The sequence below is a fragment of the Penicillium waksmanii genome (genome assembly GCF_028829765.1).
Source record: "Penicillium waksmanii strain IBT 27052 chromosome Unknown utg000002l:1.0-3326099.0:1.0-3328782.0, whole genome shotgun sequence".
In the NCBI taxonomy this organism is placed as follows: Eukaryota; Fungi; Ascomycota; class Eurotiomycetes; order Eurotiales; family Aspergillaceae; genus Penicillium; species Penicillium waksmanii.
In genome coordinates, this window is record NW_026643249.1 from 261,060 (window position 1) to 275,991 (window position 14,932).

Below are 14,932 nucleotides of genomic sequence, written 5' to 3' on the forward strand. Positions count from 1 at the left end.
CTCTCCAGTGTCCCGCGATTGGCGACTGACTAACGCTAAGTGCAACGCTATCCTTGACGGCGTTTTTCTCCACGGCCAACCGCGAATCCACAAGCGTTCGGCGAAACATCAGGCGGCTCCGTGCACCGCACGTGCGATCGCTGGAATGTTGCCCACACAAATAGATTGCCAGTGCCCAAGGGATCACTAATCTTTTCATATTGATCATCGTATATCAATACGAGTACTATAGCAAGACTATAGTCATACTACGAGTATAACAATACTCTTATCCCAGTGGAGTGGAATATGGAATGTTGATAACCGGCAGATCCCCCAATTGCACCCACTCCCACTCCCACTTCATTTCCCACTTTCCACTGTTTGGTACGCCTTTCCATGGAACGCGGCCACTGCAACCCAGGTACCCGTCGGCTGAAACTGCTTTGCTGCTTGCTGCTTGCCAGCTTGCCAGCTCTACACAGCTCCCCCCCCCCCCCCATAATTGACTCCGTCATCCTCCCCTTACCTGCATGCACCCCTAAGGAGATTGGGGATGAGGCTGAAGGCATCTCCCCGTGCTGTGCGAGGTCGAGGCAATCTGCAACCCGGCGGGACTCGAGGATTCCGTTTGCTTCGATCGGATCGGATGGAAAGATCCATCACAAGAATGAGAACGACTGATTACCACCTTCATGTATAATGATACCATCGCTCGGGATTTAGCTCATGCAGAACTGACATGATTGTCAACCATGGGCTGACCGAGCAGTTCGTGCCACCGACGCCTCGTCTTATCATGTCGGGACGGACCCGAGCTTGATGCTCTCCACACGGTTTCATTTCAGCTGATCCGCTTTCCGATTTCCTTTTAGTTGCGCACGTTTCATCTCCAGATGTCTTGGTGTCAAACAAGATGACCCAGATCTATTGATCATACACATCTGCATACTACATACGAGTAATATTAGCTAACTTTCTACGGGCTTCCCGAGCTACCGTGGGCACTTGTTATATCTACATCTATTTCCAGCCCACACAGCGGGGCCATTCGTTTTCGTGTTCTCTTTTTTCTTCTTCTACCGAACAAAAGTTGTAACTCCTTATCGCATCTAAATTATCTCCGCGCCCCCTCTTTTGAGTCTCCACTGCTGCAAACCACGGCGATCCACCACACCAATAACACTTCCCGCGTGATCGACATTGCCCCCCCAGCCCATCCCATCCTTCTGCAGTGGGACAAACATCACATAGAAAGCCTTCTCTACGGAGTACTGGGGCCAAAAAATCGTATTGCGGGAAGCAATCGGAAACATGAGGGGGCCCTAATATCCATCCCATCCCTCCCATCCATCCCTGACTGGTTCACCATTCTACCTCGCATATCCACAATTCGGCTCACTCGCCGCATTAGCTCTTTGGCCTCTCCGATGCGGGATGCGATCTTTGTTTTTCGTCGCTGCCGAGGGATTTAGCGCTTCCTTTAGATGGAATTGAGGGTCGCGGAGAGGCGTCGGAGCCCGCAAATCATTCAATTCATCTTGGGCCCACAACATGAACAATCCACAGTCCACAATCCATATTTCTCCCATTTCTGCCCCGTACGTGCAACTCGCAGAATTGACTCGGATTTCCTAGATTTTCTTCTTATTCCTTGCTCGACGGAGTACGTATGTATGTACGAGTACATACATAGTCATCCTCGCTTTGACAGCATCCTGCTGCAGGCCTTGCTTACGTTCTGTAGGTACAGGAGATTGATCGACAGGTCGGCGCGGAATGCGCCAACCTCGTGTTCAACCCGTTGGAATGCCTTGTGAATGGGTTATCATTTTACCTTATTTCACCTCACCCCATCCCATCCCATCCCATCCCATTCCGTTCCATCCTCCCTTTCCTCTCCTCTCCTCTCCTCTCCTCTCCTCTCCTCTCCTCTCCTCTCCCCTCCCCTCCTCGGGCTTTGCTTGAATCGCTTCCTGGACCCGTGTATCCGCTTTTCATTGCCTTTTGCGGCATCGCGCCATCATTCTAATGCATGCTGCTCAATGCGGAGCCTACTTGCCCAGTGCCCTGGACGCTAAAGTACCTGTGCAATCTCGTGGAGATGAGATCCGCGGCCAAGGAAATTACGACAATGCATCAGCCAGGCGGCTTTCATTCTCAGCTGGGCAAGCGAGGTTAATATAATATCCACTTGTAAATCCCGGTCCGGGGAAAGGTGGAGGGGGTGGGTTTGGCTTGGGCTTGGGCTTGGGCTTGGACTTTTGTGAGGATCGCGCCGTTGGATGGTCGTGAGGCCGTGCACACTGTTACCCGAGTCACGGATTCGATGACTGATTAATGTGATGCCTGTGAATATCGTATCCCAGCAGGTTTCGCCAATCCCTAACTAGCGCCCCAGATCAGACATCTGTCTGGAGAAATGAGGTCGGTTTGGTCTTGATGAATACTCCATTCGTAGTTGAACCCTAATTTAATTTCGATCCTCCAATTGGGGTTGGTCTACTGTTTCTTCAAGTATGCCCCAGTCCTTTTGTCATTTTACTTTCCTGCAAAGCCATCAAAGTAAACCGAGGTCTTCACCTTACCTCATTCAACATCATCTCCCCCCCCCTCTCCTCTCCTCCCCTCCCCTCCCCTTTATCCTAACAACTTGAATCTTCTATTATGAGTTAAACTACCCGAGTCGCCCGATGATCATACGACACGCACCCTCACTAACACCCACGACCCCACCACTAAAGAAAATGTGGAAAACCAAAATAAAGTACACCCCCCACAAAAAACCAAGCAAGTGGCCCAAAGAGACCAAATACAAACAACAAAAGTCCGGGCTACAAGTACGAGTACAGACGCGCAATTCATCCGTCTCCCGCATAGCTGTCAAATCACCAGTGAAGCGGGTCCGGGATCGACGCCGTTAGCCCTGGACGAGTAACGACAATCACGTCTCGCTCCCGGGACTCGACCGAAGCGGGGGTCTGCTAGTGAGGTCAGTGGTTGATGTACGGAGGATGGAGTACTGACCCATGAACTATATCTGATTAGGCCATCTTTGAAGCCTGTAGTCGCACGACAGACTTTCAGATCTCGTACCACTCAATCAATTGAATCATCTGATGGGTCTATGTGCTATGCTAGTATGCCAGTGCCCAAGTGTTATTATATGTTATGCTATAGCCCACTGGCTATCCCGGATTGTAACTTGGTACCGACTCGGACTGCAACCTGGAGAATGGCCCTTTTCGGTCAGCAACAGCAAACTCTATTCTCGGTTCGTATTCCTAATGGATTTGAGTCAATTAAGAATCTTATTTTTTAGTTTTACTGCTAGTAGTAATTTTATCTATCAACTTGCGTCCCGTGTCACTGTATCAGTAGTAAAGCACGACTCGGAGTGCGCATCAAAAATACTACTCGTCTATCATCATGATCACATATACAAAGGTCCCAAGATTGGAAAATTCCCCCCGAGTTGCCAAGGTGGGAATCTTTCCTATAAGTACCACATAAATATTTCACTAGCTCCTCTAGTAGTACCGTGCCCGCTGCGTCGAATATTCGATCAACTTTGGGGAAGCAGCTATAGTACATATACATGCGTTGTGCCACTTGAACGCACGTCCATCGCTTCGATCCCTGGAGTGGACCGTATACGATCTGTCAGTGGCCGTGTTGCTAATCCCGTCGACAGACCCCATGATCTGGCGATGCTGTACTCGGGCCGTGAGCTAAATTGTCACCGAGACTATCTATGCCCCAGCAATGGAGACCAGGGTCGACCTTGACTTCAGGGCTGGAGTAAACTCGGACTTTTGACGAGGTGGCTCTGCTATGTAGCGTCAATTATGGATGATTTTAGGGAAGTAGTACTACTAGTAGTTACTGGGGTATAGTATACCCACTGGCACCTGGGAAGGACTTGTAAGGCACCTTGGAATACGGTAAAAATATTACCTACTACTAGTACGTACCTAGGTACTCAATGAATCAGAGTTGAATGGTAGCCGGTTGCATCCATGAATTTTGGTCATTGGTCTATCTCATCACACATGGCGGTATAATAAACAAAAAAAAAGCTTCATCTCAAATGTATCCAAACCCGACTAAAAGCCCAGGTCGGACCTGTTATCATCAAAGTCCCCAGAGACGTCCATGCCATCCTCCTCACCATCCAGGCCACCAAAGTGCATGAACTTCTCAGCCTTCGCATCAGTATCATCCGGAACCACGAAGCCATTATCAACCTCGCAGTCCTTGAGAACACTATCTCGACCGATCTTGCCGTGTCGGCCCACAATAGTGCCCGTCACAACGGCCTTCTCACCAACAACGGCATAAGGCAGAATCACACATTTGGACAAGCGTGCGCCCTTGCAGATCTTGGCACCCTCGCCAATGCAGCACTCCTTAATGACGGCAAACTCTTCAATCGTTACGTTGATGTCGAGCAGACAGTCGGATTCCGTCACGGTGCAACGCTTAGGTACACCCTCCGGGTAGGCGATCTTCTTGCTATGTGCGAGAGGGGAGGCGGCGTGACGGCCAACCTCGTCGATGGAAGGTAGCTTGGCAAGACGTAGAGAGGTGGACAGCAGGATTGCGGAGCTGTCAACACGACGGACAAAAGGTGCGGAGCCCTTTTGCACGTAGGCGAGGATTGGCGGGATCTTGGTCTCTTCTTCGGATTTGTTATTAGACGGGGCCTTCACCCGCGAGGCGAAAGTGGGCGACGGAAGCTCATCCTGAGCAAGAGTGGGAGTCACGGTTGAACCACTCTTGGTGGTGCTCATGGCCTGGAGATCAATCTCTTCCTCCAGAGATTCACCGTCGTTGCTTCCATTTTCCTCCGCATCATCGGCCTTGGGAGCCAGGACTTTGTTAATTCCGATCTTTTCCGCCAGTCCTCGCTGCCATTCAGCCTTGGCCCAGTAGCCGATCAGATCCTCACTGACGGACTGAAACTTTTCTTGATGGCGCGCAAGATCCTTGACCCAGTAAGGGAACACGTACAGGTGAGCATCCCGATATGTCGAAAGCATCTTGACCTGGGCATGCTTCTCCACAAGTGAATGACGGACCAGGAAGCCCTTGTCATTTTCCATCTTCTCCTTCACCGTATCCATCGGCATAGACATGACGAGCTGATCGAGCTGGATTCGAGGTCCATTGACAGCGGGCGCATCATCCGTGCCAAGCGGCGAAACGGCCACAAAATCAGTGGCTTCGCCCTTGACGCTCTCCTCTCTTCCCTGTGTTGGATAATAGACAGCCAACCCACCACGACGACCTCCTTGCTCACCCCCCGGACCAGAAACAGGGCCATCAGCATAGCGTCCTTCGCGTGTAGAAGAACCACCAAGTGCACTTTGTGATACCATCCATGATTCGAGTAGGGCTTCGCCGGGGATTTCGCAGATCAGATCGCAGGGAAGGAGGAGGAAGTCGGTTTTAATGCAGTTTTGAACTTCGGGGAGACGGAGCAGCTCGGCGGTACCGGTAACCAATTCTAGGTCCTTGGGCGCAAGGACTGTCGGGGTTGGCGAGGGGAGGGAAGTTAGGTATTGGTTTTGTTTGAGGGCAGCTTGGAGGGGAGGAGCGGCGGAGGGAGGTGTGATCAACGTGATATCTATTGAGGTTGTTAGTTCCAGGTTCGCGTAGCCACTTAGTGACTCGATCGATGATGCGTACCGGAGACACCAGATCTCTTCAGCCTGATAGTCCCAGTTAGCGATATGCCTTGGAAAGCAAAGTATGGAGAACGAAGCTCACCAATCCAAAACATAGAATACTAGGGGTCGATTGGCGACATTAATGAGAGCCTTTGGTAGTTCTTCTGGCTTTGAAGCGAGCGTGAGCGAGACACCAGGTCCACACTATTCGGTGTTAGTCCGCAAAAGCCTCAAAAGTCAACCCAATTGAGAAGGAAAATATGGGAATAGCGCACCAGAACGAGGGCCTGGAAGCCCAAAGCGGGGACAGGCATTTTGATTAAAAGTCCAACAGAGACTCTCGAAGAGATCAAGACTGGTTAGAGTATAGATTGTATGAGCCCCGCGAGGAGGTGGTGGTGGTGGGGTGGGGATGTTTCTCCGAAAGTCCCTTTGCTGATGCGTAGAGGGAATTGCTGATGTAAAAGAAGCTTTCAGGAAGCTTCCTGGAATGAGATTGAACAGTGATACCGTAGCTGGATAGCTGAACGGACTCTTCTCAGACAGTTGCTATGTGAAATGGACAAAGAGCCCCGATGACTCCAATCGCAACCCGCCGCTTTTTTCGAATCACGTGCCGATATGACCCGCCTCCACCATAACTTAAGAGACAAACAGTGTAAACAACAAGGTAAACACCGCGGTAACCAACCACTTCCCCAGCCACGCCAGCCACGCCGAGGTTGAGGTTCAGCTTTCCCTTTCCCTTTACCTTCTCCACCTCCACCTTCCTTTTCTTCTTTGCATGAGAAGTGAAATGTGACAGGCGATCCCGACTGCGACCGCGATTGATCATTTCTGCATGCCCTATCTTTAATATCAACACCCCTCCCTCGCCATAATGTCTTTCCCCCAGGATCCTCGCCGCCGTCGTGGTGGTGCTGGTGCTGGGTTCAGCTCGACGGGGCGCCGAACTGCTATGGGCTACTGGATTCCTCTCGCGCTTACCGTTGGTGTTGCGACATTGAGCGTTGCCGCCTGGATATGGAGTGAGCGAGACGAAGACGACGATGAGGAAGACGATCGCCGCCCCCACGACGGACAAAGCCCCTACCCACCACCACCCCCGGCCCCATCGGCGGCGACTTCCCTCCTCCATCATATGCCTCGGAGGGCTATGCAAGAAGTGCAGACGTGGACGGAAGTCCCGGAGATACCCCATATGATCCCACCTTCATGGGTCGCATGCAGGGTGCTTTGCGCCGAACTCCCAGCCCCCAGCAGATTTTTGACGGCGCAAGCCGAAAAGTCGCAGCTGGTGTGACAGCTGCCGGTGCTTTCGTTGGAAATGCGCTCACGTCCATCCGCGAGGAAAACCGTGGCGACTTTGAAGATCACTCGCGATGGTCCGAAGAGGCTCAGTCTCGCGCCATTGGTGGTCAGCAGACTCCAACAATGAGTGGTGCGCTGCCAAATCGTGGACCTGTCTCTGGCCAGCACCCCGTCGACAAGAAGAAAAAGACGGTTGTCATTGTCGTATCATCTCTCTCCCCTGCTGATTCAGATGAGTTTGCCTCGGAGCACGCCGTAAGCACTACCCCTCCTAACTCCCAGTTTCTACTTAGTCTATGGTGGCACTTTTACTGACAACTCCAGTCTATTTTATCCCATCTACCAGAACATGTTGATCTGGATACGTCTCGGATCTTTGTTCTGATCTACGCCCCTGAAGTGAAGCATGCGATTGGCCAAGGCAGCTCATCGCGTGCCACCCAATCTATCGCGTCGTCTTATTCGAACATTGCCACGGAAGAGGCGAACTCATCCGGTGAATTGCCAAGCAGGGACCTCCAAGCCCTAGAGCCTCGCCAAGATGACGACTTTGAGAGTCACAGCCCCTTCTTCAAGACTCTGTACACTCAGGCCCAAGCACTTGTTGAAAAGGAGAACATGATCATGCCTTTCAGCACGGCAACCGGTTATGTGCACCTTGTGCGCCACCTTGCCCCCGATCTCGTCTATGTCCAGGAGTCTCTCACTGGCAACGAAGGCGAGGGCGAGGCTGTCCAGCACATCTCCGGATGGGTCCGACAGGTCGTTGTTGTCGTTGGCGATGAGGGCGGCCGAGGCGGACTCATCGACAGTGATGACGAGTCCGCTCTTGCCGATAAGGGAGAGCGCTGGTGGCAAAAGGACGGCACAACTGGCATTGGAAAGCGCATTGATGTCGTTGACGTTCTCCGTGTTGGTGACGACTGGCGACGCCGGGTCAGCGGCTTGGACTAGTGTGGTTGCCCGAGCCTTCCAAACGACGTTGATGTTGATATTTGCCATACTTGCATGTCTATATTTTGCCCCTTCTTGACGATTTTGCGCCTTCGATTCCCCTGTTATCATGATCCCTGTTCTTGCTACGCGCGATTTGATTATAATCCGCTCTATCCCATCGGCTGTGTTCTCGATTGGCCATTCCATAGCTCATATAATGAATAAACTGTCTAAGAGATAGCCACCAAATCATAATACTCAGAGTATTCCTCGTATCAAGAGAGAAAAAACCCTCAATCAATTGAATGTAGGGTCCACCTACAATACTCTCTCCAATGGTTGTATAGGAATTACCTTTTTGGGAAGCAACCCACTAGTCCGCTTTCGGCCCATCAGACAGGTCACGTGCCATACATCACTCACGTCTCGGGGCGGCTTGGCGTGATACTCAGACCTCCGTTGCACGACTCCCCTCCAGCGCTTCTTCGGAACCCGACTCCCTCGCGACATCGTTGGATGGCCGCTCTCACTCTCTTTTCCTAGGCGTCTTGGACTGCTGGCTACACTTATTCCCCATCGACTTCGCTGCGTTGGTGACCAGGGCCGACCGACCGATCCCCACATGTCTCGCGCATCGGCTATCCCATTCTTTCTCGGTCCCCGGCTTTCATCCAGCATCCTCAAATCGGTTTACCAATAAAGAGCATACTCAACCGCTGAAATCACTCCGGTAGCGCAGCCAGCCCCGCCAAAATGGCCACTGCGGTCTCAAAGCCCGGTTCACTTCCCCCGAAGATGAAGCGGCCGCCCCCGCCTTTCCCCCAGGTCGGAGCCAACGGACTCAAGGCCCAACAACCGTCATCCTCTCCACCCGCAACATCTACACGCCTTCCGGGAAGCAGCTCCGTTACATCAAGTCCCAATCTTAGCAATGGCGTGGCGAATGGAGCGAATATCGCAAAAGGCCCTCTCAACCGAACTCGGAACCAGTCGCAAAGACCGGGTGACCCTTCCTCGCGTTTTGGTCGACCAGTGACAAGAACAAGCACCAATGGCAACGAAAATGGGGTTGGGAAAAGCCATTCTGAACCATTTGGTGAGAAATATCTTGCGATTGCCCCCCAATGCCTATGCACAAACTGGCATACTAACCTTACCCTTTGTTTGCGCCTCAGTGAAAACCACGTCCTACATTCTAAAGAAATACTCCAATTCACCGCCATCCCTCATTGTACATCTTCATCCAACACATTTTCGATTCGAACAGCAAGACGGAAGTTTTCCATACAATTCGGAGATGAAAGTCATTATCGAGCATATTCGCGCCGGAACTGTCCCCCATGATCTAATCGAGGAACTTTTACGTTCGGGCGTGCGCTTTTACGAAGGTAAGATCCTGTTTCTTGATCAATTGGTTTTACGAATGACATGCTGATCGTATAGGCTGCCTCATCGTTCGAGTGGTTGATCATAAGTCTATGTCGGCACAAGCTCACAAGACGTCTACGTCAAAAACCAACGAAAACAATACCCCTTTCTCTCTCCACAACTACAATGAGCATGTTACTCCATCTGCCTTTGTCCCCTACCCGAAACAGAACCAACTCACCACCGATCTACAAAGCTCAAAGGCGCCAGAGACACCGTCCCAGTCCGAAAGCCAGACTACTGGAGAAACCTCTGAAGCTCAGGCTAAAATCAACGAGGTTGAACAGAAACCTGCTGCACCGAAGCCTAAAGTGTTCACCACTGTTTTGCACCCCACATCGCGTACGCTGCAAGCAGAGCTGACTCTGCTCGTGACAACCCCTGATCCGAAAGCCGCGAAGGCAGGGGCTCAGAACCAATTGTCACGAACTCAATCATCCTCCGTCGTCCCGCAGTCACCCGCAGCCACACAGGCCGATCGTGGCCATGATGCAAAACGGCAGAAGACCCTTGTTGAACCACAAGATCTTCCGCAATGCGAGGCACTAATTGTGCGGGCTCTGGCACCTCCACTTTATTTGGAGCCCGTAGACAGCTTTTTGGCCTCACAAGACCTGCTCAAAGCTATGGAGAGCCCGCTTCACTCCAACCCACCTCCGTCGCCCAAGCGCCGTAAGAGAACCGTTGCCGAGCTCGCTGCCGACGAAGCACTCGCCGCCGAAGAAGAGAGGTTCATGCTTATCATGGATGAGCGGCTCGAACCAACAGCTTCGGGGGCTGGCGGTGGCTCAAAGGCTGCTGTTGTGGATGATGCGGCGGGTGTGGCACCGTTTGAGCCTCGATTCTCGCGCTTCAAGACCCTGGAAACAATCCGGATGCAACATGAGGAGAAGGCCAAGCGTGAGCACGAGATGAAGTTGAAGCAGGAGCTCGCCAAGAGGCAGCAGCAGGAGCAGGAGAGGGAACGACGAAAACTTCTTGAGCAACGCCAGCACGAGGAACATGCAAAGGAGGAAGCGCGAAGGCAGCAACTCGCAGCTCAACAAGCCCAAGCCCAACTTGCCGCTCAGAACCGCCACGCCATGGCCCAGCCCAACGGCGTGAGCCAGGGACAACAGTCCTCCCCAGTTGTACGCAATCTAACTCCTCATAACACATCGTCACCATTGGTTGGTAACAATATGGCAACGCAGGCTGTTCCTATGAGCATCAGCGCATCCCAGCAATCGGGAAGCCCGCCGCGCCCCCCGTCGTCCATGCAGCACGGCCACCCGAATGTCATGGGCCACCCTATGGCGCCTTCCCGGAGCCAACAGGGAGCAAGTCGACACGGTACGCCTCAAATGACCCAGGGTACGCCAGCGATGGCACATGCCACGCCTATCATGCGCAACGTTACACCAACTCAGCGAATGAACCACGGCAGCCCTACTCATACAATGCCACAACAAACCCCAATGATGAGCCAGGCTACTATGGCGAATACACCGCAGATGAATGGTACTATTGGACTCACCCCGCAACAACAGATGCTGCTGCAGCAGCGACAACAGCAGATGCTCGCTGCTCAACAGGGACAAATGAACGGTCAATTTACACCCCAGCAGCTTGCCCAAATGCAGGCCAGCGCACATGCTCAGCAAAACATACATTCACAGCAGCAGATATTACAGGCCCAGCAGAAGCAGCAGCAGCAGGCTCAACATCAGCAGCAGCAGCAACTCCCGCAACAACAGCAAAACATGCCAAACATGCAGAACCAACAGGCATACCAGGCGCAACTCATGCGGGCCCAATTTGCTCAGATGCAGATGGTGAAGCAGCAGGGTGGAATGCCACAGGGACAGATGTCCCAGGGTCAAATGCAACAGGCACCACAGATGCAGGGACAGATGTCCCAAGGCCAAATGTCTCAGGGTCAACAGAACCAGCATCAAGGCAGCCCACAAATGACGCCGCAACAACAGCAAATGTTGATGGCAGCCGCGCAGGCCAATGGAGGACAAATTCCGAACATGCAAGGCGCCAACAATATGGCTCAGCGATACAACCGACTGTATCAGCAACGGCTACTACACCTGCGCCACGAGATGTCCCAAAGATTCATGACACAATATGGCCCACCTACCCAATATCCACCCCACATTGCCCAGCAATACGGGGCTGGGCTGGAAAAGACCGCCAAGTCATGGGTTCAGGACCTCATGCGACGCGAACGAGAAGCTACGCAGCAGCAGCGAAACTCCCAGGCGGCCATGCAACAGCAGATGCAGCAAAGCATGATGCACAACGGGATGGGGAATTGATCTTAATTGATGGCAGCATGAATCCCCTCGACTCGATTTACAACTTGATGAATGGAAATTTGACTCGATTTGACTTATGGAACACATATCTGACCGGAATTCGCATGGCATTGGTTACTTGTTGCAGCACGACGGTTTCGCTCCTTCAAGTCCAATTGCTTCTTTTGTTTTGACTCTTTTGGGGGGGGGGGATGTACAGGGACGAGGCATCGCGGAGACTTTTTAAGAGGCTGGCGTTTCGCAAAAATCTTGCTTTTGGTTTTTTTTTTTCATCCCTTTTCCCATTCCCTACTATCCTTTTTCCGAACTGCCTTTCTTGTTTGTACTATCTGGGGCACAGTTTCATTTTTTTTCTTCTCTTTCTTTTTCTGGAGGGGGTTGTGGGTTCAAATTTGATACCATCTTGTACAGGAGTTTTTTTGTTTGGGGTTGGTTGGTTGGCTTTTGGTTTGCGGGTTTGGAAATAACGGAAACGGTCCCAAATGCAATTTGAGTTAATATCCACTTTTCTATTTCATTCTTCGTCATTTCGCTGTAGCCTAGACTCAAGTTAAGTGGGCTAGATTTACCGATCTCCGGGGCTCTCTCGGCTCTTGATATCTCGGGGCAAAATCTACCGAGCGGGAAACCCGAGCATCGGCAGCGGCTCTCCACATTTCTACCCCGGAAAGCCCGACTTCTGAACATCGCGCACCAGTGCGGGGGCAGAGACTGGAGATAGACGATTAGCAGTACCCCTCATGTCAAAAAAAAAAAAAAAAAAAGGTTACTCTCCAATTTCCTTCTGGACATCAATCATTCATCATGGCTCTCAACTGGACGCAATCGGCCCAATGGATCTGGACTCCTGGCTACCACGAAGAAGACAACCAGCCAGGGCGATACTTTCTCTTCCGCAAAAGATTCCATTGGCCGGGCACTGACAATATTAAGGAGTTGCCTGTGCATGTCTCGGCAGACAGTCGCTATAGGCTCTTCGTCAATGGCCGGCGCGTGAGCTTCGGTCCATGCAAGAGTTACATGGAGCGATGGCACTTTGAAACGGTGGATATTCTGCCTTATCTGGTGAAGGGCGAGAATGTTCTCAGTGCACGTGTTTTGCGATATTCTTCTATAATGGCTGGCTCTTCGTCGATCCTCAGCACAGAATTGCCCGGCTTTTTACTCCACTGCGAGATCGAGGTATGTACTATTCTGGCTTTGGACGAGCAGGGCGACATCGGGTTAACAAATTTTCGAATAGGGTCTCTCACTGTCTACGGATACAACATGGAAATGCTTGGAGGAAACTACACGACAAATTGTTCCTCATTCCGAGTGGAATTTTATTCTGGGCCCTCCTTTTCTTTCAAACAACGAAAGAACGAAAGAATCGTCACAGCTAACAGGTTGGGAATCATCCGATTTCGATGACTCTGCTTGGAAGGATGCTGTACTACAATTTCGACCTGTCAAGATGCTTCCCATTCAAAGTCCCTGGAAACTCGCTCCACGGCCGATTCCAGAACTCCCTGAAGTGCACGGCCGGTTCAATGGAGCCGTTAAATGCCAGGGTACAGTGGCAAAGGAGCAGTGGACGAGCTTTCTGAAAGAAGATCGCGTCATAGAAATCCCGTCCGGGCAGACTATCACTGTTGACATTGACTGCGAGTCATTGACCACAGCATTTGTTACTCTCCAGTGCAGTGGTGGGAAAGGGTCTACTGTCACGCTGTTATACTCTGAATGTTACGAGAAAGACCTTGGGGTCGAAACCGCTCCCTTCCCTATGCCTCGAAGCAAATCGAACCGGGCGGATATCAGTAATGGTCGACTTTATGGCATGAAGGATATCTATACTGTGGCCGATGGCCAAGCCGAGCACACATTTGAACCGTTTTGGTTCCGAGCATTTCGATACATCCAAGTCCAGATCACAACCACTGAGGAGCCTTTGATATTGAAAACTTTTACTTTTCGGGAAACCTTCTACCCTCTAGATATACTTACAGATGTTCATGCCGATACTGAACTGGACGAGATCTGGAAGATAAGCCTGCGGACCTTGCAAAACTGTCGACACGAGACATATGAAGACTGTCCATTCTACGAGCAAAACCAATTTGCTTCGGATTCCCGACTCCAGATGCTCTTTTCCTATCAGATCTCATCCGATGATAAACTTGCCCGGAAAACACTGCAAGAATTCCATGCAAGCCAGGGACCAGACGGGCTGATCAAGGCACAATTCCCAGCCGGGTTTCGCAGCAAACAGATTCCTCAATTCTCGCTATATTGGGTTGCGATGGTCTACGATCATATGCACTACTTTGCCGATGTCTCCTTCGCAAGGCGATATCTTGCTACCGTGGACGGAATTCTCAATCACTTCGATGAAAGAATTACTAATCTTGGGCTTGTCGGTCGCTTTGACGAAGACACCTGGCCGTTCATTGACTGGGTGCCCGAGTGGTTTGTACCGGGCAAAATCTTCGAATCTTGCATGCCACGTGCGTATACAAGCACTGGGATGGCTACCTTTAACAGTCTGCTCTACATCGTGGCGCTGATGCAAGCTGCCGAGGTCTGCAACTTTGTTGGAAGGAGAGATACCGCCGTCGAGTATAGTGCTCGAGCGGATGATCTCCGGAAAGCTGTTAATAAACACTGCTTTGAGAAAGGGATTTACACGGACGGCCCATCCACACAGGAGTACAGTCAACACAGCCAAATCTTCGCAATTCTCTCAGAGGCGGTCACTGGAGATGCCGCCCAGGATCTCATGCTGCGCGCATTAGAAGATAAAACACTGGCTCAATGCTCTTATTCTATGCAGTTTTATCTCTTCCGTGCAGTAGAGAAAGTCGATCTTTACACCAAACTCTTCCCATCTCTCATGGCACCGTGGCGACAAATGATTGCAGACAATCTGACGACATGGGCTGAGCATGCAAACAATGCCCGAAGCGATTGCCATGGTTGGAGTGCAAGCCCGGTCCATGAGATCGTCACGCAAGTATTCGGAGTATCGCCAGCGCAGCCAGGTTTCAAGAGAGTTCGCATCGCGCCTCGGATGGAACTTCTTGAGACGGCTCATGGCAAATTCGTTACGCCTGCCGGGGATGTCAGCATAGCGTGGACCAAAGAAAACTTGGAGGTAAAGGTGTCTGCCGACCTAGAAGCTGAGATTGTTATTGGCGAGTCTGTGTCGGTACAGCGCTTTGAGGGTGGCAAGGAAGTTGTTTTCGCTAGGAAGTAGAGGGAATGATAAAATATTCATAAATGGTATTTAGATGCATTACTTGGAATAGATCGACTCAC

General features: G+C 51.4%; 4 protein-coding genes across 4 annotated transcripts; 3 read left to right on the forward strand and 1 right to left on the reverse strand.

Annotated features, from left to right (window-relative positions):
- Positions 1–4,085: 4,085 nt before the first annotated feature.
- On the reverse strand, positions 4,086–5,965 carry N7481_001761 (translation initiation factor eIF2B subunit gamma; the record flags this gene model as incomplete). The annotated part of the gene is made up of 4 exons (XM_057260980.1): positions 4,086–5,608; positions 5,671–5,693; positions 5,752–5,855; positions 5,927–5,965. 4 exons carry the CDS (start codon positions 5,963–5,965, stop codon positions 4,086–4,088), a joined length of 1,689 nt encoding a protein of 562 aa, XP_057125912.1.
- A 566-nt stretch (positions 5,966–6,531) lies between these two features.
- Positions 6,532–7,916, forward strand: N7481_001762 (uncharacterized protein; the record flags this gene model as incomplete). Its single annotated transcript, XM_057260981.1, has 3 exons — positions 6,532–6,679; positions 6,823–7,217; positions 7,287–7,916. 3 exons carry the CDS (start codon positions 6,532–6,534, stop codon positions 7,914–7,916), a joined length of 1,173 nt encoding a protein of 390 aa, XP_057125913.1.
- A 735-nt stretch (positions 7,917–8,651) lies between these two features.
- Positions 8,652–11,632, forward strand: N7481_001763 (uncharacterized protein; the record flags this gene model as incomplete). The annotated part of the gene is made up of 3 exons (XM_057260982.1): positions 8,652–8,994; positions 9,074–9,286; positions 9,342–11,632. 3 exons carry the CDS (start codon positions 8,652–8,654, stop codon positions 11,630–11,632), a joined length of 2,847 nt encoding a protein of 948 aa, XP_057125914.1.
- Positions 11,633–12,436: 804 nt separating this feature from the next.
- N7481_001764 (uncharacterized protein) lies at positions 12,437–14,870 on the forward strand (the record flags this gene model as incomplete). The annotated part of the gene is made up of 2 exons (XM_057260983.1): positions 12,437–12,814; positions 12,951–14,870. The coding sequence occupies 2 exons, from the start codon at positions 12,437–12,439 to the stop codon at positions 14,868–14,870; spliced, it is 2,298 nt and encodes a 765-aa protein (XP_057125915.1).
- Positions 14,871–14,932: the final 62 nt, after the last annotated feature.